Here is a 26812-nt window from a genome sequence, read left to right as displayed (position 1 = left end):
CTTGTCTCACACCTTACACCTACAGGTATGAAATACTTCTTAAAAAAATTGACAGTTATTTAATTCACAAACTACATACTCTGACCTTTCCAACTGTAGGGCTTCATAATGTTAGGTTATCTACCAGACTGTGCAAGCATCACCACAAATCAGTTTTAGAGCATTTTCATCCCTTCAAAAGGAAATTTCAGCATAAGTTCCAAGCATTCACCTCCTGATTTGCTGACTGTCTCTACCTGAATTTTCAGGAAATATCTCAAAAGTATTTCCAAACAAATCTCCTCTTTCTTTCCAAATATTTTCCTTGTATTGGCTAATTGTGTCTGCGTATCTCTAGCCCCCCACCCCGAGACAGATTCTGCTACATTAGTATTGACTGGTGCCCAGTTTGCTGGTTCAACTCACAGGCAACATTGATTGTGTCTGCACTCTGACGGTCCCTGCACATTTCTTAGAATAGCTGTTCATCTTACAAGCTTCTTCATTATTGTAGGATGAACTGCTCACCTTATAGAAAATCTGGGAAAATTCATTTATTAGAAAAACAAAATGATCTACAATTCTATAATCTGAATACTCCTTTCTAGGCCCAAGATAGATCCTTTTTAGAGTTAATATTTTATTATTTGTATTTTCTTGTCAGTTATTATTTCACACTTGTGTTAAACTCTGTTACATATATGCTTACTTAATAAAGTGGTTATTGTTCATGTTGTTTTGAATTTTGCCATTGCATGTATGTGATGGAAAATGCTACTATAAATTAATTGACATCTATATTAGGCCCAGTGATTATCTCCACACCACTATCTGACAAGAATATTGAGTTTTTGCAGCCCAACTTGGACAGAGGAAAGAGTCACAGCAGCCCAGGTGGCCCCTGGGCCAGCCCTGTCCTGAGGGATGTGTAGGGGTTCACCCATCAGGTGATGAGTCACAGATCTTTCAAGCAATGGCCTAGTGTGAGATGGAGCACTGTTCAGGACATAGTGTTGGGCAAAGGCCAGAGCAGGTGCCTTGTTAACCCTGGAGTGAGATATGGAGACAGATAATGGAAGGAAAATATGCTAGACAGGAAGCCATGGGCCAAGTTTTTAAATAAGTTTACTGTTCCTTGAAAGTCAGACAGAAAATGTAATAAGATAACAAAATAGCAGCTAACTACAGTTACTGAGTCAGTTACTGTACCCTGCTATGTGGCAGGTACATTTTAAAGCTATGTCTCTTGCTGCTGCCACACTGATTGTTCAGGTCAAGGCGTTTGGCACCGAGCCTGGCTGTCCTGGGACACACTTGATGGAAGGAGGAAACCAACACCCTCATGTTGCTGCTGATCTCCACATGTGTACTGTGGTTCATGCACACACGTACACATGTACACACTCACTCCCATACTCGCTTACACACTCACCCACACTCACACTTACACACACATACATTCACTCACATACTCACACACACAGTCACTCATTTGCTGACACAGTCACTCCCACACTTACTCACACTCATTCATACACATACTCATTCACACTTACTCATTTACACACTCACTCATTACTCACAAACACACACATTCACTCACTCAGTCAGTCAATAAAGCATAAAAAAAAAAACTAAACCTGTACTAACTGATTTAATATAACAACTGTTTGAGTTGGAAGGTGTCTGTCCATACTGCCTCTAACAGATGGGGAAGTCGGGGCTCAAAGGTATCAGTGATCTCTGAGAGACCGAAGACGGCAATGAGCAGGGCTGGGAATAGAGTTCTAGTGGCCTGACTCCATAGTTCATGCATTAACACTATGAAATACTTGCCTCATCCACTTGACTTACCAGGATTTACAATGAGGAAGATCATTCTGGATGGGAAAAAAAAACGGGAAGTAGGAGGAGTTAAGTTAGGCTCTGGCCACAGGAGAGGTGGGGATGGAGCCTTTCAGAGGAGAGTTCACTGATCTACCAGGCATCTCTCTGTGTGTATCTCCTGACGGACTTTAGCACAAAGCCCAGAATAGGCAGGCGCCAATGAATGCAACCCCAAAACCCTTTCTTGAGCTCCATCTTCCTCTTCTGTAAACCGGGAATGCTGCCTATGCAGATTCTCATTTTGTTTTCTGCTTCAACACGTTTATTCTGGTCTGAGTATGAGTTAGGAGGCAAAGAGTGATGGTCACTCAGAGCCCTCTCTACTTTTCATGGTGAGAAAGGGAGTCACCTGAGTTCTTGGCACTAAGAAGTGTATAAGTTCAGGCCTTCCAGGACAGAGCGGATGAAGAGATGAACAAGTAACTTATTGGGTCAAAAAAACCAAAACCCTGTGGAGAAGGAAAGGGAGAGGAAGGAGGAATATGAAGGATGGCCTTCAGATTACTGCACTGGACGTCAAGGCAGGAACGCAAGTCAGAAGCTTGCAAGAAGGAACCAAAGCGGAGACCATGCAGGAAGAGATCACACAGGAAACTGCTTCCTGGCTTGTTCCCTATGGCTTGTTCTGCCTTCTTTCTTATAGCACCCAGGGTAACCAGTACAGGGATGGTACCCACAGTGAGCTGGGCTTTCCTACATCAATCATGAATCAAGAATATTCGCCTATAGGCAATCTGTGGGAGGCATTTTTCTAAGTTAAGTTCCTCTTTCCAGATAACTCTAGCTTGTGTTAAGTTGACAGGGAAGTGTCCACCACCCATGAAGATTCTCACATTGAGGTCATGCATGCAGGAGTCCGAGGAAATTGTTCAGTACTTGAGCTTTCAGGTCTTAGAGTCATGGCTTTATTTTAGGGGGTGGACAACTAACATGTTCTTACGCTAGTTTTTTAAGACCCACCTCACCACTAGTGTCTTAGATTTTGTTGCAACATAAATGGACCCTAATTATAGTGCTTAAATGGCTGAATCCTGTGAAAAATTATTATTTTGTGTATATTAGTTAAAGCTGGAAATTAATATGGTGGCAATTATTCCTTGACCAGCTAGTTCCCCAAATAACCACACAGAAACCTTTTAATATTTCAAAGCTTAGGCCTTTTCTGGGCAGAATCTCAACTAGCTCATCTAAGTTAATCTGACCACCTAGCCTCATCCAGCCACATGGCTAGCTATACCTTCCAGGTCTGTAGTCACATTGACCTTCCCTCATGTCTCCTGGCAAAAGACCTTTCTCTTTTCTTCTTCCCAGAGTTCTTTTCCCTCCCAGGAAGTCCTGCCTTCCTCTTCTTGCCCAGCTAACTGGCCATCAGATTTTTATTAAAGCCAATCAGAGAATGCCTTAGGTAGGTGAGGAAGGACAGAGACACAGCTTTACACAGTGAACCTCAACAGAATTCCAGTATTAACATTTGGTCACTTGCAGTTAATGGTGCTATCAGCATGAACGTTGCTGCTCCTCAGGGAAGCCCTCACAAAATTAAGAATCAATCCTAAGCAAGAGTGCACTTGCACACATGAAGTTTGTATCTGGTGAAGTGAGTTAGAAACCTGCACCTTAGATGCAGAACTGGAAGCATTTCTCGAGGGGTACATATTCTGAGATGAGGTTGTAAGCGTAACCCAGGTACAGAGTCACTGTCTAGGGAGCATCCTAGGGTGATCTGCAACTGTGGGGTGTCTGTTCAAAGCAAACACTGTGAGGATCATGCACATTGTGTTTGCTGCCCTTTCTGGAGGTCCAAGTGCAGCGTCATGAGACTTTCTCTCCTTATCTTGCAGCTGTCTGTGAAAGTGGCTGTCTCAACGGAGGGAGGTGCGTGGCCCCAAATCGGTGTGCATGCACATATGGCTTTACTGGACCCCAGTGTGAAAGAGGTAAAGTGTTTTCTAAGTGATTTGTATAAAGGCATTCTGGTGACTAATCTGTTACTGGTTTATACTGGCATTGAGTGTGGGTAGCTACTTCCTGAAGTTGGCCGGCCAGGCTTCTGAATCGTCACTGAGGAGGTCTCCAGGGTGCCAAGATGGCAGCTCTGAGTTTACATGCTTCTCAGCAGTTCTTGGCAGTGGGTGCAGTGTTTCATAGTGAGCTTACACATAAGAAGGGTGGGCACTGAGACACAAAGGGGGCAATTTTCCATAAAGGTGAAATAGTGTACTCCACATGATCCTGTAAATTAGAGAAATGGTTTCCCACGAGAACATATATAGAAAGGGAAACGTTTAGGATGAAAGACCCACAAGAAGAACCACTGACTCTGGCAGGAGCTGGAATGACAAACATGGAGTTCACGGTTCACTGCAGGGGTCTGCCAAGCAGCTGGGCTCAGCACCGTGTAGTCAGTGTGCAGCTCAGGAAGTGTGGACAACCACCCTCTCCCTCACCTACAAAAAGCCAAAGCTCAGACATGTCCATGGATAGTCTCAAGGCCAAACAAGTATCAATAAGCTTTAATTTAAATCTGGATTTTCCATTTTTAAATTTAATGCTCCATGGTTCTATCAGTTAAGAGAAAAATTTTGCTTGCTTTTCCTAGCTATTGGTGCAAATATGATATTGACTTATTTGGGGATGCATAATGTTCTTAGTGAGTGCTGGCTTTGTTCTTCATTTTGTCTCAACATTCATAGTCATTTCCTCATCATTTCTAGTTTAAATTTTTATTTTAGTGTTGTGTTTTAAAACTGGTATTTAAACTAATTTACCTGTCTCTCTGTATATTATATATTATATGTGCACATGTATGCACACCCATGTTATACATGTGGAGGTCAGAAGAAGATTATGAACTTACACATAAGAGTGGGCACTGAGATACAAAGGGACAATTTCCCATATCTCTCCTTCTCCACCTTGTGTAATGGTGTTGGGGTCTCTTCCTGAGCATGAAGCTGTCTGTTTTGGCTAGCCTGGCTGGCCATTGAGTTCCCAGGATCTGCCTGTCTCTTCCTGGAATGTTGTGGTCACAGAGATTCACCATCACACCCATATTTATATGGCTGCTGGAGACTTGAACTCAGTGACTCTGGCTTCTGTAACAAGTGCTCTTACCTACTGAGCCATCTCCTTAGCTCTACCCTTTGTTATTTAGTGATACTTTAAAGGTTTGTATTATATAAAGCTGAAATTGAAAATTTTCCAGAGCTAGGTATGATAGCACATGCTTTTAATCCCAGCACTTGGGAAGCAGAGAAGCAGAGGTAGGCTGATCTCTGTGAGTTGAAGGCTAGCCTGGTCTACATAACAAGTTCTAGGACAGCTAATGCTATATGGAGGGATCTTGTCTCAGAAAAATAAATAAAAACAAAAGAAAACTCCTCAGAACTTTTCAAAATTGCAATGATCACATTTCTCCCATATTGTATAAAGATCTTATTCTAAGATGGAAAGCAAAGCTAAGTATCACTGTGATTAATATGTGTCATTCAAACCATGTAGCTGAAACAAAGAAAACTGCAGTAGAGCACTGAGAAGTTGTTTATTTTTTGATGTTGACATAAATTCAATTGTTTTCTAATATACCAAAGATACAGTTTGATAAGCAACTCTAGGGCAGTTGCGATGATTGTTGGATAAATTATACAATATTTCTGTTCTTTGGGCCACTCAGAGTGTGATCAGTGTGGCCTTTGTACTATATTTTGGTGTCTTTTTTGGAGTCTGTGTTTAAATGTTTCCCTTTATAACCTGTACACGTATATTATTGCCCTGGAGCTAATACAAATCCAGTGGTATCGTAACAATGGAGGCCAATTTGTACAAGATAGTGACCTTTTGTGGCCTTACTGTTTTCTTGGTGAAGATGCTGTAGATCAAAATTGCTGATGTATGTCTTGGTGGCATGTGAAGGGAACACTTTAGACTGCTGCTGAGTTTAATTTGTTTTGGAGAAACAATGAATAAAATAAATATTATTCTTCAAACAAAGTGGTCCATAGTTGTCTGCAAAGAATAATTGCTTCCCATGGTGGGAGGTGCTGATGCAGACTGCCCAAGGGACGGTGAGCTGTTGATACTCACCCATTACTACTTCAAAAATCTGATGTTTGCCAAAGATGAAGAAATGGCCTGAGTGCATGAGATTACCAAATTAATAATCAAAACTGTGAGTTTCGATGTGGAGTCTCCAAGTTTAGGGTGTGTTTAAGTAGCCTTCGCGGAGGTGTGGAAGGACTTGGTCACAGAGGAGTAGTTATTGTGGCAGCTGTTCCAGATACTGGGAGAAGTGGAGGTTGGGGACAGGAAGTAGGCTTTCCCTAGCTGTTACCCACCATTGTTTTCCCAGGAACACAGCATTGACCTTCAGTGAGGGAGGGGGACCAGAAAGCCTCTTTCTCACCACAGGGGAAGAGGAAGTGCCATTTTAACTGCAGAATTAATTTTTATCTATTGAATCTTCACTATTTTGTTCTCTTCTGAAAGCCTTGTTTTTAAAGAATGGGGTCCTGTATCGTTTTATCCCATTATGTATGTGTGATTTCATGAATGGTAGATGGATGTATAAAATCTATCGTGACCATCAATGCTGAAGGAAGGACAGCTTCTCTTGATGAGTTGTGTTTATGCATAACCACTTACGTTAGTGTTCTGTTTTCATTGAGATGAGTCATTTTTGTTTGGAAATCAACTTTTTGGAAGCCTTCATCCCATCTGTTTCCCCTCCCTCCCTCCCTCCCTCCCTGCCTCCCTCCCTCCCTTCTTCCCTCCCTTCTTCCCTCCCTCCCTCTCTCTCTCTTTCTCTCCCTCTCCCTCTTCTTCCCTTACGGCAACCACTAAATATGGCAACCACTAAATTATAATGAAACTGCAGATTTCCTTTCCCTCCACTGGAGTGCAGGCTCAGGAGCAGCTGTAGACTCAGTATACTTAGTGCCTGAGCAGGTCTGAGAGACCTGACCCATGGATCTTCTCCTCAGGAGATCCAGAGGCATACTGTTGGATCCGAACCATATATTCTAGAAGGAAAGCAGTGTAGGTACAAGTGGACAGATGAGCGTTTCTGTCGGGTTTGTGCCAACCTTGGCTACACAGTAAGTTCAGGACCAGCCTGAATACCTGAAGGCCTGTCTCAGAAAGCAAAGTATTTATTATTATTATTATTATTATTATTATTATTATTATTATTATTAAAGTTAAGGCTAGGAAGGTAGTTTTCCTCCATGTAACAGTTGAACCAAGTTTGTTTTAAGTAATTTTAAAAACCAAAAGAAGGTAGCCTTGACTATTGCTTGGATGTATCTAACATAAGGTTCTGGAATTTTCTGACTCATTTTGATTTAAAGGCACCAGTCTACTCTTTGAAAGAGCAATTCTAGTCTGGCTGCTGTCTGTAGTAATAGGCTTCTAAGGACTACACAGACTGTGAGCATGTGCTCAGCTTCCTACATCCAGACGCGTTTGTTCTGATAGATCCCTGCTCCTGTCTCCAGGATGAGGACAACACTGGGCTCTGTACCCACTCCAGAAATGCTTTTGGTTGTTAGCTGTTTATCAATGAAGTACGGGGGAGCACTGCTGGAAATCTAGCAGAGGGCAGGAGCTAGCACAAAGCTGGCGCTGTCACTGACAGGACCCACCTCCTGGGAGCTGCACAGGCCGTGCAGATGGGCGGGGTTTTGTTTATTTCTGTAATAGTGAATAAACAACTAGGCTGCTTGTGACATCATCTGTACCTGGTGTGGATGACGTGCGAAGATTCCTGGCTTTCAGCCCTTAGTTTCTCTTACATTATAAAAGTTGTCTTCATTAGATATATTCAAAATAATTTCATTAAATGGTTTTTAAAATTGTATGATATTAAGCAACCAGTAAGTATTATGTGAACCAAGATGGGTATTGACTATAGTGTGATGAATGGGACAGACCAAAATTCAGTGATACAGACTTATGACAATTGCATAGTCTTGTCTGGATACACCACTCCATCAAAGAAAGTAGATACATTGTTGACTCACAGGAGCTGATTAGAGTGCTTTGTGGCTGTGTCCCTCCCTCCCTTTCTCCTTCTCTCCCTTCTTCACTTCCTATGTTTTTTTTGTCTTCAAAGTTTTATTTTTTGAGCATTTTTATGTGTTATATAGCCCATATTGTCCTTATTTTGCAATCCTCCTGCCTCAGCGCCACTCTCCTCTGCCAAGTGCATCACCATATTTGGCTTAAAATTTGTTACAAATAAATTCTATTTATTTGAATATTTGGGGTTTGTGACACAGTGTTATGGGATGTATAGACAAAGTAACATGGCTTTCATAGTGGAGCAAATTCTTTTATCTTATCATACATTTGCTTGTTGGTGATGAGAGGAATGATAACCTATGGACTTAACAACAACTTACAGAGTACAGAAACCTAGAGTACAATGGTTATGACAACATCAGCCCAGTGGCTAGGGCAGTGAAAAAGCCTCATGTTCATGATGAGTAGAGAAACTGGCAAACCCACATATACTAGGCCACTAGCTAGTTTTTGAAATAGGGACCTGCCATTTTCCACAAATACACAGGCTAGAGAACATTATACCAAGTAGAAGAAGGCATACTCAAAAAGTAAAACATTTCACAATCTCACTTGTCAAGCTAAAAACAAAGTTCAAATATTCAAATGCAGAAAATAGTGGAATGGCGCGTATACGCAGGCTGAAGGAGTCCAGAGAGCTGGTGAATGACGGGGTCTTTTCTTCTCTGGGACTTGTCTGTGATCGTGAAATGGAGATGAACTTCCTTTTCTCACTGGACCACTTCATCTCACTGCCTTGATGTCGTTTTAAATCCTAGGAGGCGCCGGGCGGTGGTGGCGCACGCCTTTAATCCCAGCACTTGGGAGGCAGAGGCAGGCGGATTTCTGAGTTCGAGGTCAGCCTGGTCTACAGAGTGAGTTCCAGGACAGCCAGAACTACACAGAGAAACCCTGTCTCAAAAAACCAAAAAAAAAAAAAAAAAAAAAATCCTAGGAGGCTGTGACTAAGGTTCCTGGAGTCAGTGCTGCAGACCAACCCTCATTTCTCTGGGTCTCTGCAGGTCAGAACTTGGAATGCTGCCGATTTTTCCCACAGGTGACGAGCAATAGCCACATCACTAACAAATGCTGATGTAGTCTGTGGGCCTCACCTTTGGTATTTAGTCTAACAGAGAGGGACAGTATGAAGAGAGAATGGGCCAAGGCTGACTCTCTGACTAAGGTGGTTTTAAAAGTAGACAGCTGGCAGATCATTGAATACGCCTGACTTTTTTTAGACTCTGTCCAAAAACTGTACCTATTGACAAAGATGTTCATTTTTCTGATTGAACAGCTGTGGTTCAGAGGGCACACATACCTCACAGGACTGTGTGTTCGATGGAAACTGCCTGACTTCTGTCTCATATTTGCAGTGACTCTCTCTCCCTCCTTAGGCAGGGTTTTCTGTTGGTGCAGAACATCTTACACTTGCCTTCCAGATTCCTCAGTGTGAATTCCCTGCTTTGGCTTCCACCAACATCACCATCCATAGGTCTTTTGCTTTCAGAGTCCATCACCTTTGCTGCCTAGGCAGCCTCTGGGGGAAGGATTTTGGCTCACCCACACCAACCTTCTCTTTTGGTAGCCCATGGCTAGAAACATGTGTGCTTTTTAATTTTTGCCACCACAAACCTCCAACTTTGGCACAGTAAAAAACCATTTTTGGAACCCCTGTCCATGTAACCACACTGGGCATTCCTGGGTGCTCTGTGTCCTACAGGGCAGGGCCTATGATACATGGCTTTGGGCACACTCCTGAAGCCTCTCTGGTGACTTTGTATCATAAAGTAGACTCCCACCAGTTCCCCCAGAAGTGTTTGTGACAAACTAGTTCTTTCAGGTAAATGCCTCCCGTGGACACATTGATATACATACAGATTTAAGAGACTATCATATCCCCATTTGCAAATTCTGCATCATGGAATTACACTTGACCTTGACAGTGTCACGTACTGGTCTTTGTGCTTCAATTGAAATGATCATTTTAACCCATCCTTGCATTAGCAAAGTAAGGATTTAACATTTTAAGATGTGATTTACATATATGATATGAACATATGGTGCATGCTCATGTGTGTGCAGGTGTGCGTACATGCAGAGGCCAGAAAAGTGTATCATGTGTCCTGCTCTGTCACTGTTCCCCTTTCTCCCTTGAGACGAGGTTTCTCAACTAACCAGGAGCTGTACAGACCAGAGCTGGCAGCCAGCAAACTTGAGCAACTCTCCTGCCTTCATCTTGCACATGGTGCTGGGCACTCCTGCCCCTGGTTTCTTATGGGGGACACAGCTCAGGCTCCTCCGTTGCACGGGAACGCTCATGAGCCATCTCTCCAGCCCCAAGGCTAGGAATGCACTACAGCTATAACATTTGCTATCTCAGGCAATTAATTTCAATTCTTACCTTTTGCTTTTAGTTCTTGTGAGCGTGAAATTTTTTTGTTATATTTCCTTATTTATCATGTGTGTATTTATATCTGTGTGTTCATACATGCTTTTGTACACATGCCACAACAAATGTGTGGAGATCACAGGACAACTTTGGAGAATCTTTTTTTCCACTCACTTTGTGGGACTCAAGGGTGAAACTCAGGTAACAAGGTTTGGCGCCCGGTACCTTTCCTCACTGAGAGCCATTTGGCCGTCCCCTTGTGAATGGTTTTTTTGTTTTTGTTTTGTTGTTGTTGCTTTTTAAAGAAAACTGGTTATGTAAATGAGTAGCCACATTTGATATTTGGGAAACCTTTTAGTCTGGAGTGTGCAAAGCTCATAATTTTAATTTTTGTAGTAGCCACACGAAGAAAAAGGCAAATTCTACTTTTAAAAGTACATTTTATTTTAACTTGATATATCTAATTTCAATAAATAGCATTAGAGGTGATAAATATACCACATCCCATTATTTTTCTTTAGTATGTCTTTGAAAACCAAAACCTATGTTCTACCACATCTCAGTCTAAAGGGTCAGATAGCCACGTCAGCTCATGGCTGTGGTGTTGTTCAACACAGCCCAGTGCCTTACTTCCGGTGTGGATAACCAACCTTAAGCAAGGCCCTTCCTCCCTCCTACTGCCTTTTTTCAACCTTTCAGAAAGCAGTATTTTCACAAAAAGCAAAAAAGGGCAGCATGGATACTCAAAAAGTAAACAAATCCAAAGGGTACCATGGCTTCCAAGCAGTCTAGTTTATCCAGATTGTTTACTGGAATTCTGTTAAGCATGAGAGATGAGCACACTATCTGCCTCACGTCAGATGTAACAACTACAGCAAATATTTAGTAAAGGCCTAGCCTTGACCTACGCAAGTGGTAGGATCAGGAAGTAACACATGGATTTTGTCATCAACCTTGAAATACACACACGCGAGTGCGCGCACGCGCGCGCACACACACACGCACGCGCATGCACACATACACGTACACACACGTATTGCAAAGAGCTATGTATGCAGTAGTCAGCAAAGTAGCAGAGGTGACAAGAAATACTGCAAATGGCAGGAAGACAGTGTACAGATATTCAGAGACTCAGTTGATCTGGGGCAAAAGGAGGACTCTCTGTTGGGAGCACCCTTTTATGGGAGCACAGATGGAGCCTAAAGGTCTTCTGGCATCATTCCAAAAAATAACTGGGTTCACCCCCTCCCACCGTGCTTCTGCATAACTTCTGTCCAAGGCGGTGTATGAGCCTTTAAAGAAATTCTCCTTTGTATTAATGCAGGGTAGTGGAATTTGTATGTATAAATTGGGAGAGCGCCAGTCTATTTCCGAAACTGTTTCAGCTCTATCTATGAACTGCCTTCCAGAGACTCTTACCAGGTTTATATGCTCAATTAGAGTATTATGGAATACGTGGTGCTTATGTTCCCTGGTAGTCATGCTCCCTTGGGAGTCAATCTTTGGGGCTCATTAATGTATATTGGACAGATATCTGGAGCTATGTGGTCCATCTGATGTGCCAAAGTACTTTTTGTAGAACATTAGTCCCAAGAGGGGTCCATGAAGCGCAGTTTCCATGGTCAATATCATTTTGGAAATCCTGTACCACAGCCTTATTCTTGGAGAGGTGGTGTTAACATATGAACTCCTGGGAGTTCTGTGTGAAACAAGATATTTTGGCTTAGCTTAACTTAAAAACTAGATATTTTCAAATCTACCCATCCGTCCTTCCAGAAGCCTCTATCCCCCCAATTGATCTTTGACATCCTTATCCCGAAGCTCTGGATTCTGATTGTATTGATGATGGTCGTTCACATGGCCATGCAATGGCTTCATGTTTTGGGATGATTGTTCTGCTTCTTATATAATTCCCATTCAGAAGAGGAGACCATCTAAATTCCTGGATGGTTTTGAATGAAGAGCATCATTGTAAAGATACTCACTCGTTCTCTGAGAGGATTAATCTGCCCAGAAATTTACATGTACATGAAACAGCCACTTGGATTTGTTTCTCCTTTATTTAACCCCATCCCAGTATCTCTGCTGAGACCGCCACCTCCGGCCTCCCCAGCCACGCTTACATTTCAGTTTGTTGGTTAAGGCATCTATTAAACCTTCTGTGTTTGTTGTTCACTTTCAGGATTGCCTCAACCCATCAACCCATTTTAGCCTTTTTAGGCCTGTAATGCCATCTTACTTCTCTTGAATTTATTAAAATTCAAGATTAATTTTAGATTAACTGATTTTTAGATTGTGTGGCCAAGTCTCTGTCTTTGGGGGCATATGCTGATGAGTTTTTTTAAAACTAATACTTACTAAGAGGTAAGGAATAAGATTGTTCACCTTCTGGAAAATACTCTTTTTATAACCATACATGATCTGGGAATTACAGAAATTGGTATAGTTTTAGGCTGATAAAATACTTTGCCACACTTTGGTATTCCCCGTTAAAGAGCCTATACCTGAGATTCCTTCTTTCTCATCAAGTATCAGTGCAGCAAGCAGGTTTAACTAAGTGCTGATGATTCCTGTATTCTGTGTGAAACTGAGGCTGAGGAGAGATACTTAAATATCAACTGTATCTTTGTCACAATGTTCTGAGATGAGATACTCTGGACATGAAGTTAAAAATGCTCTGTACCCCATGTGGACATGACTGTATAGGCCTGTCACCAACCTGTGTGGAGGGGATGAGTCTGTGGAAGGAAGGAATGGAGCATTCAGCAGCTTTCCCACTATACCTTCTCAGCAACAAACCTTTTGCTCTGAATTGTTTCAGAACTTTAAAAGTAAACAATAGATGGGATCTTTGTTTCCTCAGAAAATGAAAATATTCTAGGGCTGTGTTTTTCAGCCTGTGGGTTTTGACCCCTTGGAGGTTGCACATCAGATATCTGGCATATCAAATATTTACACTACAATTCATAACAGTAACAAAATTAGTTATGAAGTAGCCAGGTGAACGATTTTATAGTTGGAAGTCACCACAATATGAGGAACCGTATTAAAGGGTTGCAGCGTTAGGAAGGTTGAGAGCCACTGGTTTAGGGTCTCAATTTATAAAACAGGGCCATGTTTCTAGCTGGTGAGCTGTTCCCTGGCTACTGGCCCCACGGAGGCCCCTTTGACCTTCACTAATGCAGGACACTGAACCAGGCTGTAAGTGAAGGCTTGCAAGCCAGGCCCATGTTTATCCAAAGGGAAAGTGTTTTTTATAAGCATGTGCTTGCTTTTGAGGAGCTGAATTTTTTCTCAAGTACCCTGGAATGCTTGTGCTTTCTCAGAGACCCTTTCTCTAAATCAATCTCATGAACTTTAGACCAAAGCAACACAAGAGCCCCTTGGCAGTAAGTTTTGATCCAGTTTTTCCTTCTGTGACTTAAAAACTTCACTGGAAAGAGGAAAGCATTTTGTACCTTTCTCTAGCAGAGGAAGAATAAAATCCAAGGCACACACAGCATCTTAATGATGGAGGGCCGGCACTGGAAACAGTGTGCAGTAGAACTGACTCGTCTTCCTTGAGGAAGACAGCCTTTAAACAGCATAGAAAATTCTTTACTGTTTTTTACAGCTCATAACCTGGAGTAGTTAGGCCCTTCTGTTCAGACTTCATTTAGAGCCACTTCCTTCCTGTCATGTTTCCACATACCAAGCAGGACAAATTCTCACAAAACCAACAGAAGACAGCAGGTTGAAGACATCACAGCACCCTCTTGAGTCCCTCAATGTGGGCTCCTTGTGACTTCTAAGTCATTTTTCTTTATCTTTTATGAATGAGAGAAAGTAATAGGAAAATCATTCCCAGACTAACTTCCATCCCAAAGAAGCCCCTATTCCAATTTAATATTATGCGACTATGACTACTATCATTTTAATATTACCCTCAAACATGCCTATCTAGGAGATGTAAGTTTTCTTAACTACCTTACCATTCCTGACATACTTGGGAATATACTAAGGGCCCAGGCTCTGGAGAGAAATCCTTCCATTTGCTGGCCATGGGGCCTTAGACAACTAACTATCTGCTTATGTTTTACTTCTCTCATCTGTATAATGGGTGTAATGAGGAGACTTGCCTAGTAATACTTTTGAGAAGGTTCAACAAAGTGTTTAGGAAGCACTGAACACAGGGATCAATCATGTGTTTCTGGTAAATAGCGTCCTTACTCTTTGCCAGTTGTTTCTTCATAAATGATGTCATGAAAGTTTCCATACCAATGAAATCAGACTTCTCTTTTAGATGCTCCACTGTGATCACCCCCCCAAACCCCATTTAGAATTTTTTGGATTTTTTCAGATGCAGCCAGCTTTCCTCTTGAATATAATATCAACCATATGCATTTCCTTAATACACGCCCAGCTATTGCTTGCAGTTGTACCACAGATTGACACCACAAAAGGGCAAAGTGCAAAAAAAAATGAGGAAGCGGAGGTCAGCCAAATCCTTGATAACATGTAATGCTGATCAGTGAGAAGCGCTCACTGTCCGCCACTAGATAAAGTTTATGGAAGGTTTTACTACTTTTACTGACACATACAACCAAATGAAGTATGAAGCTGCCCCTTCACAAAAAAACAGCAGCAAAATATAAGAAGTACTTTAGGGGTGTGTTTTTAATCCTTATTATTCTCATGGCTGTTACAAAATATCTGATACAAAATTTGGTTCATGCTTTAAGAAAGGATACAGGCTGTCCTGGCAGAGGAAGCATGGCAGCAGGGGTTGGAGGTGGCTGATCACATTGTATCTATAGTTGTGAAGCATAGAATGGACTGGAAGAAGCACAGCTAAACTCCCAAGTCCCACCAGAAATGACTCACTTCCTCCAGAGAGGCTCCAACTCCTAACAGTTCCACAACCCTCCCAAAACTTACCACCAAAAACTTGGGACCAAGTTCACACAGGTGAGATTACGGGAGATGCTTCACACCCAAACAACAGCTGTGCAGCCCTCAGAAGTGTGACGTTCTAAAAATCAATGAGAGATGTCGGATACTGACTTTCAGCAGAACAACAGGAGCAGCTGCCTGTTCATACTTAACCTTACAGTGGCTGTGATAACTTGAGTCTACAAACAGCATTGTCAGTTTGGAGTAAAACAGGCTTCCAGGCACAGCACCACAAGCCACTCTTATTTCAAAGCAATAAAAATGTTGGTTCTGGAAGACTCAGGCTTTGAAAACCAAAATATTGGAGTAGTTTAAACCCACAGCTTTCAAACCATCTTCATTAGTGTTCAGGTCTGTGAAGCTTAGCCTGAACAAAAAGGCATCTTAGCACCCGAAAGATGACTCAGTGGTTAAGAGAACATACAGCTCTTTGGTGGAGACCTCAGTTCTAGTGTCAGCATCCAGGTTAGACAGCGACTTACAGCTTACACATATACATGTAATTACAAATAAAAATAAATCATTTAATGCATCTTAACCTGAAAGAAAGTTGTTATAAGGAGAGAGGAGATGTAAACTTACTATGATGTATTGGTGAGAGAGCGCATGTCTGCAATAGCAGATGTAATGCAGTTGCCCAAGTTCCTAAACTGTGCTGATGTCATAGCATTTGTTCTGGATATACTAAGGAGCCTCATATAATAGATTTTTCTTTAGTACATTAATAGCCTAAATCTCAGATTGCATACATAAAAATGCTCCAATGAGCCTTGAAATACTGCCTCTGTTAAGATGAGAGGGTTGTTCGAGTTTTCTTTGAAGTCAGAGGGATCTTGATAATTTTAGTATATACATTGCTTTCTTTTTCTTAATTAAAAAAATTTTTTGTACATTGCTTTCTTTCTCAATTCCTGTGCTCATGCAGCTCTGAGCCCCTAGCTTTTCCCTGGAATCATCACCAAGTTGGAATCTGGGTGACCTAAAACAAGGACACCATGGACATGAATTGAAGCACCACTCATTATGAGACAATGCATGCTTTTGAGTGGATGCCTGCAGACTTCTCCCCTGGGAACGCCTTTGGATGTCCTAACAGCAGTTCTGCCCTCCATAAATCAGTTACTATTTGGACAAGCCATGGCCACCTCCTCAGTCACTAGATACATTTGTAATAGTTTCTGTGAGAAATAACAACAGCCACCTAGCAACATACTGTTTGGTCATGTCTTGTTTTAGAATGCCACGTGTGGTTTTGTGGGCTTCAGAAGGGTAAGTTCTTACTGTGTCTAAAAGATATTGAAAATTAAGCAGCAGATAGTGACCCGGTTGTGTACAAGAGGATAAGCTGGGCTTCATGGAGCAGCTTATATAAGAATGAAATAGGAGTTTGCTGATTTGTTAGTATGGTTCTATTTCTTGAGGAGCGATCATCTGTCTTGTTCACCACCTTATGACCAATGTCTAGCATTCAGTACCTCAGTAAGCATTTGTCACAGTTCTTGTGAGTCACTTAAGAAATGACTGATCTATCCCCTAACCCCTGTAGGCAGGGTTCCTTTGGGTTTTAGGTTAGTATACAGAAGAATGACACTTCCATATATATGTTGAAGATCCTCTAACTTTTAAAACCATGAAGAGTGTCGAACACAGCCAATGAAGTCTGTGAAAAGTGCTCTCTCCTACTCCAGGAAGCCTACTTTATGTGGTCCTTCTGCCTGTGGGGTGCACATAGACACCCCTGTTTCACTCTGCCCTGGGAGTCACTCTTACTTCATAGCCAGGAGAACTTGGGCTGGAGGGAACCCCAGTAGCCACCACCAAAGTGGGGGTCTAGAAATGAGTTCCGTGACTTCCACAACAGCTCAGTTGCCACGTGGATATGCACCCAACCTGTGGCACCGTTGGCCACCTCTTTCATTCATTGGCTATTTTTAATGAATCCTATGATATTAATTGTCTTTATTCCTTCCTCTTGGTCCATACACATCTTTGATTTTTGGATTGACATTTTGTAATTTCTGTCCTGTGTCCCTTAGTCTTTTGTTCAGTCTTTTTAAACTCTCAATTTTATATGACCAAGAAAATCTTTTGGATTGAGTTTATTGGGAGAGATTTCTTTAATTATAAAATGCTGTTGTATGATAAGCAGTCTTTGGCTGAGGCTGTGATGAATAAAGTTTTTATTGAAATATGAGGGGTTTGAGACCTCATGGAAATTGAGCTTTGGCTTCAATAGGAAGAGAAGTGGTCCTGGAGAAGCTTGAAATATCTCTGTGTGTGTGTGTGTGTGTGTTCATGCATATGCATGCATGCATGGAGGTTGAACATTCAGGATCCGAGTCTCTCCTTCCACTATGTGGGTTCTAGGATGTCAGACCATCAGTGTTGACAGCAAACACCTTCACTGGCTGAGTCATTTCTCTGGCCTCTTTTGAGAGCAGGTTGTGGAAATGAGGAGCCAGGGAAAGACTGAGAATCAGTTCTCTCCTGTGATCAGTTTGGCTTGTTTCTTAGAAGGCTTGAAGTTTCTTTTTCATAAAAACACTGGGAATATGAAGTAGAAAGTCTCCATGGGAACAAGGTTTGGGGCTGCCATATCACAGAGCTAGAGAACGCCTTAAATCTAATAAACACTCAATGCTTGATGAAAGCACATGTCTGTCCTGTTCCCACCTATGGCTCAAAGTGGAGAGCATGAGTAGCCCCATGGCTGTGGAGATGTTCAGTGATCAGCTTCCTCAGTTACCAAGGCAACAGCGCAAAAATCACAGCAAACGTTTGGCCTGCTGTCCAGAGCGTAACTTTCCAGTCACTCTCCCTGTGGGAGCGATTCCCGCTCCTTCCACATAATAAATCATAATAAATCAGTGTGCGTGATTATGACATTGCCTTAGTTTAACTCCATAGAACAGAAGAGTCACTGTAGCTATTCTGTGACTGCAAAGATGGAGGGGTAAGAATGACAGGCATTTCAGTGTGTTCCTTTGGGTAGCCTAAAGTGACATGGATTAATATGCTGCCAGTGTTCTTCCCTTGAGAAACATTTGGTCACAAGAAGATCTGGCTTTAAGAAGAAACTCAAATTCGGGTGTGTGGCTTTTGGCACAGTCTTGAATCACTGGAATGGCCTAATGTACATCTGGTTTCTTTTTTCCCATGCTTTATTTGCGGTGTCCAGCAAAACACACTTCCTGCCTGTGGGGTTATCTACATCCATGGACTGAGTCTTGCCTTGCCAAGTCACATGAAGAAGGCACCATACGGAGCACATAGGGGAGTGTAGGGACTGGACAGAAACACCTTTGAAAATGGATGCAGGATTATATAAGGCAAGTTTCCTTGGTCAGTGGAAATTGGGGTGTTTGTCTGAAGGCCAACAGTTAGCAATTGTGCTCTGTTTCTGGGGCTAGGAAGTAGCAAACATTTGACAGATGCCCTCAGTCATCCCTTGAAACACAAATGTCACAACTGACAGATTGTCAGAAACCTAAAGACTACATGTGTTCTCTTTAGAGCCATGATGTGTACGTAGGCTGTGTGTACTTTGATAGTGTCACAGCGTGGGTAGGTGCCCGAGGGACAACTGGAAAATTGGAATAAAAAGAGAAAAGAAAAAAAACTAAGATGGTTGATTAGAAATAAAAAGAAGTGTGTGGAAAAGCTAAGCTTTTGTTTTTAGCTTCAGTAACTGCAGAGAAGGAAGAATGAGTCAAACCTTGACATTCTCAATAGAGCACCCCACACTCTGATTTCTTCTTTACACTGTAATAATGAAGCATTGAACACATTACAGGAAGCTTTTCAAGGCAACATAAGTGGTTAGTATGGAATTCTAGCTTACAGCAAGAATTCTCACCCGAAGCGTTGCAAAGGCAAGTCCACAACTGCCCAGGAACAATGGAGAAGCTGTTTCTTTCTTTATCACTATTTTATCCTTTAAATGGTTGTCTGAATTCTTTTCCTCTGTTATCTTTCAGCAATTCATTCCATTTTAGAATAATAATTGACTTTATACGGAGCTTTCTGGTTTTAGAAGTTAGTTTTGTTTAAAACAGACTCCTTTTTAATTTCATAAAATTAATATCAATGACAACTCTATTAGATATGATGGTTACTGAAAACTTAGCTACCCTACTAAACTGAGAATAATTGAAGCAGGGCTTAATAGCATTTAGGAAGTGCCCACTGGTTAAGAGCTTGGCTCAGGACAAGGGGCCTGAAGGAGCTCAAGCTTGAATTGGCTTTTCCCACTGTGAGACTGTGAAGGGCTGGACAGTGTTCTTGGTTCTTTCTCAAATCAGTGTAGGTTGAGGTGAGACTTATGGACCAATGAGAGAACTGCAGACCGAAGTGAAAGCCTGTGAGAAGTGTTCCAGTCATTGATGTTCAGCATCCCAGTGAGTTGTAGATGGCTTTGAACTTTAGAAGGCTGGCTTTGAGGGACTTGAGTCTTTGTGAAGTATGAATATTGAGCATGCCAAGTTTCTTGCTTGTTTAATCTGTAAATCGATGTTATTTGTAAATACACATAGTCATTGTTAAAACCAAGCAGCAGCCTAAGAGGAATCGTATAGCTGTCTAACTTCATAGGGTGGCCCCTACATTCAGTTGATACAGCATTTGTTGGGCTGGAGTGCCAACTTGCCACTCAGGGGAGGCAGACCACTGTCTGTTATGGGGGTCCTCAGTCTGTGTTTCCTTGGTAGAAAACAGTGGACTCTGGGACCATTGCAGTGGTTCCCAGTACCTGTGTACCCAGGTACTGCTGGCATACTTCTGGGAGTTGGGAATGGGGTTCTTCAGTCCGCACTTCCCCTCAGGATGTCCACTTGCCAGGCAGGAAGGCCTGAGACTGGAGTAGAACCCAGTTTGATTTTGAGTGAGTACAGAGTTTGGAGGAGTTGGGAGAGAGAAGGCTTTCTCTGGGAGATTTAGATGCTGCTCTTTGTGATTAAGCCCTCCCCCTACGGTGATCCTTGATGAAGAGACAGTCTTTGCTTGTCCAAACTGCTTTATTTGATGTCAAATATGAATGCATACACCTTACTCAGGGTGAACCAGGGATTAAATACCTTTGTGGGAAGAAACGCCCAGGAAGGGGAACTCATTGACTGAACACTCAGGACCTGTCTAGATACCTCATTAACATAGAGAACTTCAGGCTTTTGTGCTATCTAACTGATGCCATGGTCCTCTTAGTGGGGTGTGATGGTTACCAGTTTCAGGTAGAGTTTGGCAGGGAGTGGCCCCATTCCTACCATACTCAATTTTTTTTTTATAATGTTTGGGCTCAGTTCAACCATCTGGTGGCTCGGTCCACTTGTCTCACAAGCATTTGTAAGTCCTGACTTTTGTTCAGAAATTCTCAAATGTGAGCGTCTTCTCTATGATTGCTGCATTCATACCATTATCATGACAGGGAGCCCTCCTCTTCCTCCTCCTGATGCTCTTGGTTCACTCATGGGTGTACACTCTCCAAAGTGTGTTCTCTGACTTGTTTCAAAGTTAAAAATGTGAACTGTGAAGATGCATCTCCAGTGTGGTAAAATTCTTTTAAGATACTTTCAAGGACTGGGTATCAGCAGGGTCTCCTCATAGCCCAGTTCACAGTTCTGTCCCAAAGCTCCCCAGTAATATCACTGGCAAAGGTCCTGACCTAACTGTCCAGCCATTTTTCCATCTGCACAGACATGTGGGTGTAGCAGAGCTTGTGACTTTTATCGTGGAGATGCCCCTTTCCTTTCTACTTCTCCACTTTAATGAAAAATCTTAAAAATGAATTTGAAAGATTTGCCAACCCCAAGGCTAGACTTTTAAGTATTTTCTTCTAAAATATTGGAAATAACTGCCCCTCTCGTGATTGCTTAGTCTCACTTCCTGGATTCCAGTCTTTAAGTTCTTGTAGACAACACTCCCCAACATTGTGTGTTGGTGGGAAGAGACATTACTTACTTGGTAACAAGTACATAGTAACAGCTGAATTTCCTTTTGAATTGTTAAGCTGCACAAGTCAGTCCATGCCAGCTGAAGGTTGCTTTTACAATAAGAGATGTGTTAAGTGTGCTAATGTTAACAGTGTGTTCCCCATGGGAAGGGGCCAAGCAGGACGTTTCCTCTTCTCTAGCCAGCTTACCTCCGCGCCCATTTCAACTCATGTGTTATGGACACTTACTGACACACGAAATAGGAAATTAGAAATGACCCTATTGACCAGAGAGGTAATGAGAATTCTCAGGACCACTTAACTCCGAGGAAGCACAAGCTTTGTTTATTTAAGAGGCCAGTTTGTAAGGTTCTTGATTTCTTACCGTGAAAATGTCACAGTATATGACAAAAGAGAAAGCTGAAAGAAGATGATAAACGGAGTGGGTCAGCAAAGCATGCTGGGAGCTGGTTAAACGCCCACCCCCTTGGAGTTAATCAGTGGTTCGTAAACTTAAAAATGCCTTTTTGTTTTGAGAACCAAGTTTCGGACTCAAGTTACACAAGAGAAAATATTATTTGGCTTGAGAACGGAAGGAACTTGGTTCACATGAATTCGGACGCAGATTCTTTTATCTTGGGGGAATTGCAATTAGGGATTTGGGATCTTGAGAACATGATTGTGACCTAGTTATTCCTGTACTTGGAGTACTCAAAGGAGGTACTGGCTAGGACTGAAAATAATGAATTAAGAGTTTCCAGCTGGGCTGTGATGAAAGCTCTCTGGGAGTCTCCATGTCTTGGCCAGACTGCATGGGTTATAACTTGGAGGAACCTAAACTAGCAGGAGTATATGACAGATTTATGGCCCAATTGATGTTGGGCATCAGGAAAAAAGGCTGAGGCTTAAACTGCTTTGAGGACTCTGACTTCTGGAAGTTCTGCCATTGGGCAGCTAAAGAAGAAAAGGGTAACTTCCTTCTGTGATGGGGATACAAACCCAGCTTGAGACAGCCAACTGGAACCAGCTTTTTTTTTTTTTTTTTTTTTGCACCTCCTCCTCCACGACCCCTTCTTTGCCCTCTCTGCTGGCAGTTCTCACTGACCTATTGCACACTATACAGCTTGCATGATCAGGTCCTGTTGCTAGGCTTTGGGACATCATGAGGTCAGGCACGTTCCCCACCATGCCCACACTCCTGTTCTTTGTTGTAGCCACAACTACTATAATAGTAGCACATGAAGCAGCTCATGGTAAACTTTGTTGAGTGGAAGAGTGAATGGATGGAGTCATTTTAAGCTAGAAGTTCATGTTGGCCTCTTTGCCTTCCCTTTGCCATCTCTTCCTGCTCTTGACCTCTCTGCCTCTATTAAGCATTAATTAGGATATGCTAGGGCTCTGTTACCATTGGAACAAGAACACTATAGAGCCCATAGTTCATTGGGAATGTGTGTGTGTGTGTGTGTGTGCAGACACGGGTGACATTGGTGTGGTAATGAGATAAAAGAAAGATGAGGCACAGTGCTTATGCCATTCCAGATAACAAAGAAAGGTTGGCATGTTTTCAGTGGAAGACAAAGAATTAGAAAATTTATAGAACTTACAAAGATTTGTAAGAATTGATAAAACTACCTTAGAAGAAAGTATAAGAATTGAGGCTGGAGAGATGGCTCCGTGGTTAAGAGCACTGACTGCTTTTGTAGAGGACCTGGGTTCAATTCCCAGCACTCACATGGCTCATAACCTACTGTAACTCGAGTTCCAGGAGATAAGACATCTTCTTCTGACCTCCGAGGGCACTGCATGCACATGGTGCACATACATACATGCTGGCAGAACTCTCATAACATAAAAGACAATAAATAAATATTTTAAAACATCTAAGACTTTGAAGAGTGACCTAATCTTATCAGGGGAACTTTGGGTGCTTCACTGTGATGTGGACGGGAGATCCAGAAAATGGTGCTCTGAGGAAGTAAAATCACAGGCAAAATAGGGGGGTTGTGTAGTTTTGAGTAAATCAAAAGGATTGTAAATTCTTTATATTGCAGACAAATACCACAAAGCACATCAGTGCATTTTGGTCATCTTGCTTCTCTCTTGACTTCCAAGTTGTCTCTTCACACCTGGATGCCCCCAGCAAGGATCAAGGAAGCATGACTTCCAGTTTCTAGCTCCATCATTATTTGTAGTATGGAGACTGATACAAACTTGTGCTTCTGCATGTGTGTGTGTGTGTGTGTATGCATGTCTCTGTGTGTGCATGCATGTGCATGTGTGTGTGTGTGCACGTGTGCGTGTGTGTGTGTGTGTGAAGGCCAGAGGTTGATGTTGGGTGTCTTTCTTCATTATACTCTATTCTATGGTTTCGAGACGGGGGTCTCTGATTGAACCCTGCCCTTGCTGATTCTGTTCTACTGTGTAGGAGGAGCTAAGGTGGGGAGATATTTAAAGTGGTGGCACCGATCTATCTTGTTACGGAGCCGCCATGTTCACCAGTAACCTAGGCCTGCAGCCACGAGCGAGATGCAGAGGTGTGATCTTGCTGTTGCTGTGCCTCAGGCGGCTGGAGACACTGGCCGGCCTGGTAAGAAATGAGACTCTAATGACTAAATATTAATCAAAGGCTTTATATATTTGGTGCTCAATCAACAAGGTGCCCACAATTATAGATGTTTTCCAATTAACTAACCTAGATATAAATTGTTACCCAAGACTGCTCCTGATACATGCGTGGTCATCCCCAGCGCCTCCTACATCTCCGCCTCTCTCCCTTACCTCGCTCCTCCTCTTCCTTTACCTCTTCCTCTCCTTACTCATCCTACCTTAGCTCCTCCTACACTACTGCATGGCCACCCAGGCTCTGAGGTCCACCTATCCCTGCCCCTCCTCTCCAGCCCTGAGTTTACAGTTGCCTTTGGGTGCTCCCAGCTTTTATGTGCTAAGGATTTAAGCTCTGGTCCTTTTGCTTGCAAAGCAAACACTTTACTCATGGTAGTCCTTCTCAGCCCCCTTTAGCTCTTAATAACCAAGCTGTCCCGTCCATATTAGCAAACTGCTTCTTTCAGCCTGGAGTCTTTTTGTTAGTTTGTTTTTTAGATTACTATATAAGGGTTTCATGGTGGGGCCCTCACAGATGCTTTGTTTTTCTCGATCCCTTTCCCACAATCTCTTCCAGTCAGTCTCCCTGGTTTCTTATCTCTGGCTGTGGTGTCTCTGAGAGCACACCATGCCTGTCATGCCATTAACTGGAGTTTTCATGTACCTCATGCCAGGCACAAAGCATTTCTACTCCCAATCTGTGAGTGTTTCCTAGTGGAGCCTACCTTTATATTGAGGCTCTAAGAGAACCTACTAGTAAGTGGATACTACTGCGTTGATGTAACCTAATAAAAGCTCTGACTTTTGATAGTTCTTACTATTGATGTCTTTATATGTGATAGACTTACCATCAATATTTGTTCACTTAAGCTGATATTTAAAGTTATATGAAAAAGTGATGGTGCTCTTTGTGACACTGCTTGCTCCTTGGTGGCTCCCTGAGTTTCTGACTGGGGGAGCACATGGGAGATACTGTGTTCTTGAGCTTTTCCATGTTCTTGATCATTTTATTAATATTTCATGAAATGTTTTGTAGCTTATAACATTCATATTGGGCTGGTTTTGCTCCGATAAGAACAGTGGGAAATGTTCAGGGCCCTGAGGTGTCCATACACAGGTGTTCACATCAAATAGGTGCTTAATACGTACTTGTAGAGTGAGCAGATCAGAATTATATTTTTTATCATTAATTAATTAGTTTATTTACTTCACATTCCAATTGTAACCCTCCCCACTCCCCTCCCTTTCTCTTCTGAGAATGGGGAGGCTCCCCTGGGTATCACCATACCCTGTAACACCAAGCCACTGCAGAACTAGGCGCATCCTCTCCCACTGAGGCCAGACAAGGCAGATCAGTTAGGGGAATGGGGTCCACTTGCAGGGACACAGACTGAGGGACTGGCCAACCAATGACCCGCCCAACTTGAGACCCATCCCGTGGGCGGAATTATATTTCTAAAGCAAGTGTCTGCTCATTGCTCTTAGGCAAAACTCCAGGTTGCTTTTCACAAGAGTCTCTGTGCCGTTTGGAGCCTGGAGCTGGTAAAGTCTTCTTCGGCTCAGTCTCCCTCCGCCAAAGCCACAGCCAAGTCTGTGGCGTCTGCTCGAAGTGAACTCCACTCTTTCCTCCCTTCAGACACATTTTCACTGATCCATCAGATGAGAAAGTGATCTCTAGTGCTCCTGGAGGAAATGATTTAAATACTTCCAAACCATTTTGGATATATCGCTGGGTCACTCCACTCTCCATGGACTCGCCTCCTCCAGTCTGTGCAACATGGACTCTTGTCATTTATTTGTTAGCAAGGAACTCTGATCAAAGCAAGCAGTGCTGAATTAATAAGTAGTGTGAGCGGGTCAGTGTCGTGGCCTGAGAACCACCTAGCTCCGTGGTCCGTGTGGCACATAGAGTGACTTGGTCTTTGCATCTGGGGTGAGGTTCATGAGACCTTACACTTTGCTGGACTACCACAGGGCCATCCTTAGGCTGAGTTTACTCTGGAGCTCCATATGGTCACAGCAGTAAAGGAATGGTGGTTGCTGTCTTCCACATCCTAGCGCTGCCTCTGCCACTTGCTAGGAAAAACTCTGCTGAGACATCAGGATTGTTGAGAAGCCCAAGTTGTTTTACACACATACACACACACACACACACACATACACAGACACGAGTACTTTGCAGCTGTCTTCAGACACACTAGAAGAGGGCATCGGATCCTATTACAGATGATTGTGAGCCACCATGTGGTTGCTGGGAATTGAACTCGACCTCTGGAAGAGCAGTCGGTGCTCTTAACCTCTGAGCCATCTCTCCAGCACCGACCCCCCCCCCCAAGTCTAGTTATGAGAGTTCCCTTAGTTGTGTGTCAAACATCTTCCTAAAAAAAGTAGACATTGAGAGAGTGGTGAGAGCTCACTGTTTCCTTGCTAGACCACAAGCTGTAACTGAGAGGTACAATTAGGATACAAAGATAGATTATTTTCCTCAGAACTCTGATTTCGCGTTTGTGGAAGCTTGTGTCCACCATGCTAATACAATCATGACCAGTGTTTCCTTGAGTTTGTTTCAGTTCTTTACCTAGTAATTTCTTTTGCATCAGCACAGAGTGCAGTCTGTATTCCATGCTTATCCTGAGGTAGCCCTTTAAGAAGCAGTATGTGACCCCATGTTTGTGTTTTGTTAAGCTTCAGGGCTCTACCTTGCACTTCTCTTTCTGCTGTGTCACCATGAGTAACATTTTTGTGCAGAGATTTCTCTGTACTCGGCATAAGGTTCTCCACACCCAGTTTGGGCATCTTAAAGTATTTAGCATGCATTGTCAATGTGATCACATGTGTCTGAATGTCTGAAGCTCTTAGCATGCATTGTCAATGTGATCACATGTGTCTGAATGTCTGAAGCTCTTAGCATGCACTGTCTGTGTTATCACATGTGTCTGAATGTCTGAAGTACTTAGCATGCATTGTCTGTGTGATCACATGTGTCTGAATGTCTGAAGTACTTAGCATGCATTGTCTGTGTGGTTCCATGTGTCTGAATGTCT

At 42.6% G+C, this 26812-nt stretch overlaps 1 protein-coding gene across 1 annotated transcript in view; it reads left to right on the top strand.

Annotated features, from left to right (window-relative positions):
• Positions 1-26812, top strand: part of Fbn1 (fibrillin 1) — a 203723-nt gene that overhangs the window by 38160 nt on the left and 138751 nt on the right. Inside the window, exon 5 of the mRNA XM_028784990.1 lies at positions 3708-3803. Within this exon, the coding sequence (XP_028640823.1) occupies positions 3708-3803 (96 nt within the window). The remainder of the gene's footprint in view (positions 1-3707; positions 3804-26812) is intronic.

This window comes from Grammomys surdaster, unplaced genomic scaffold, assembly GCF_004785775.1.
Source record: "Grammomys surdaster isolate TR1022 unplaced genomic scaffold, NIH_TR_1.0 125049, whole genome shotgun sequence".
Taxonomy (NCBI): domain Eukaryota; kingdom Metazoa; phylum Chordata; class Mammalia; order Rodentia; family Muridae; genus Grammomys; species Grammomys surdaster.
This window is presented reverse-complemented; position numbering and strand designations above follow the sequence as displayed.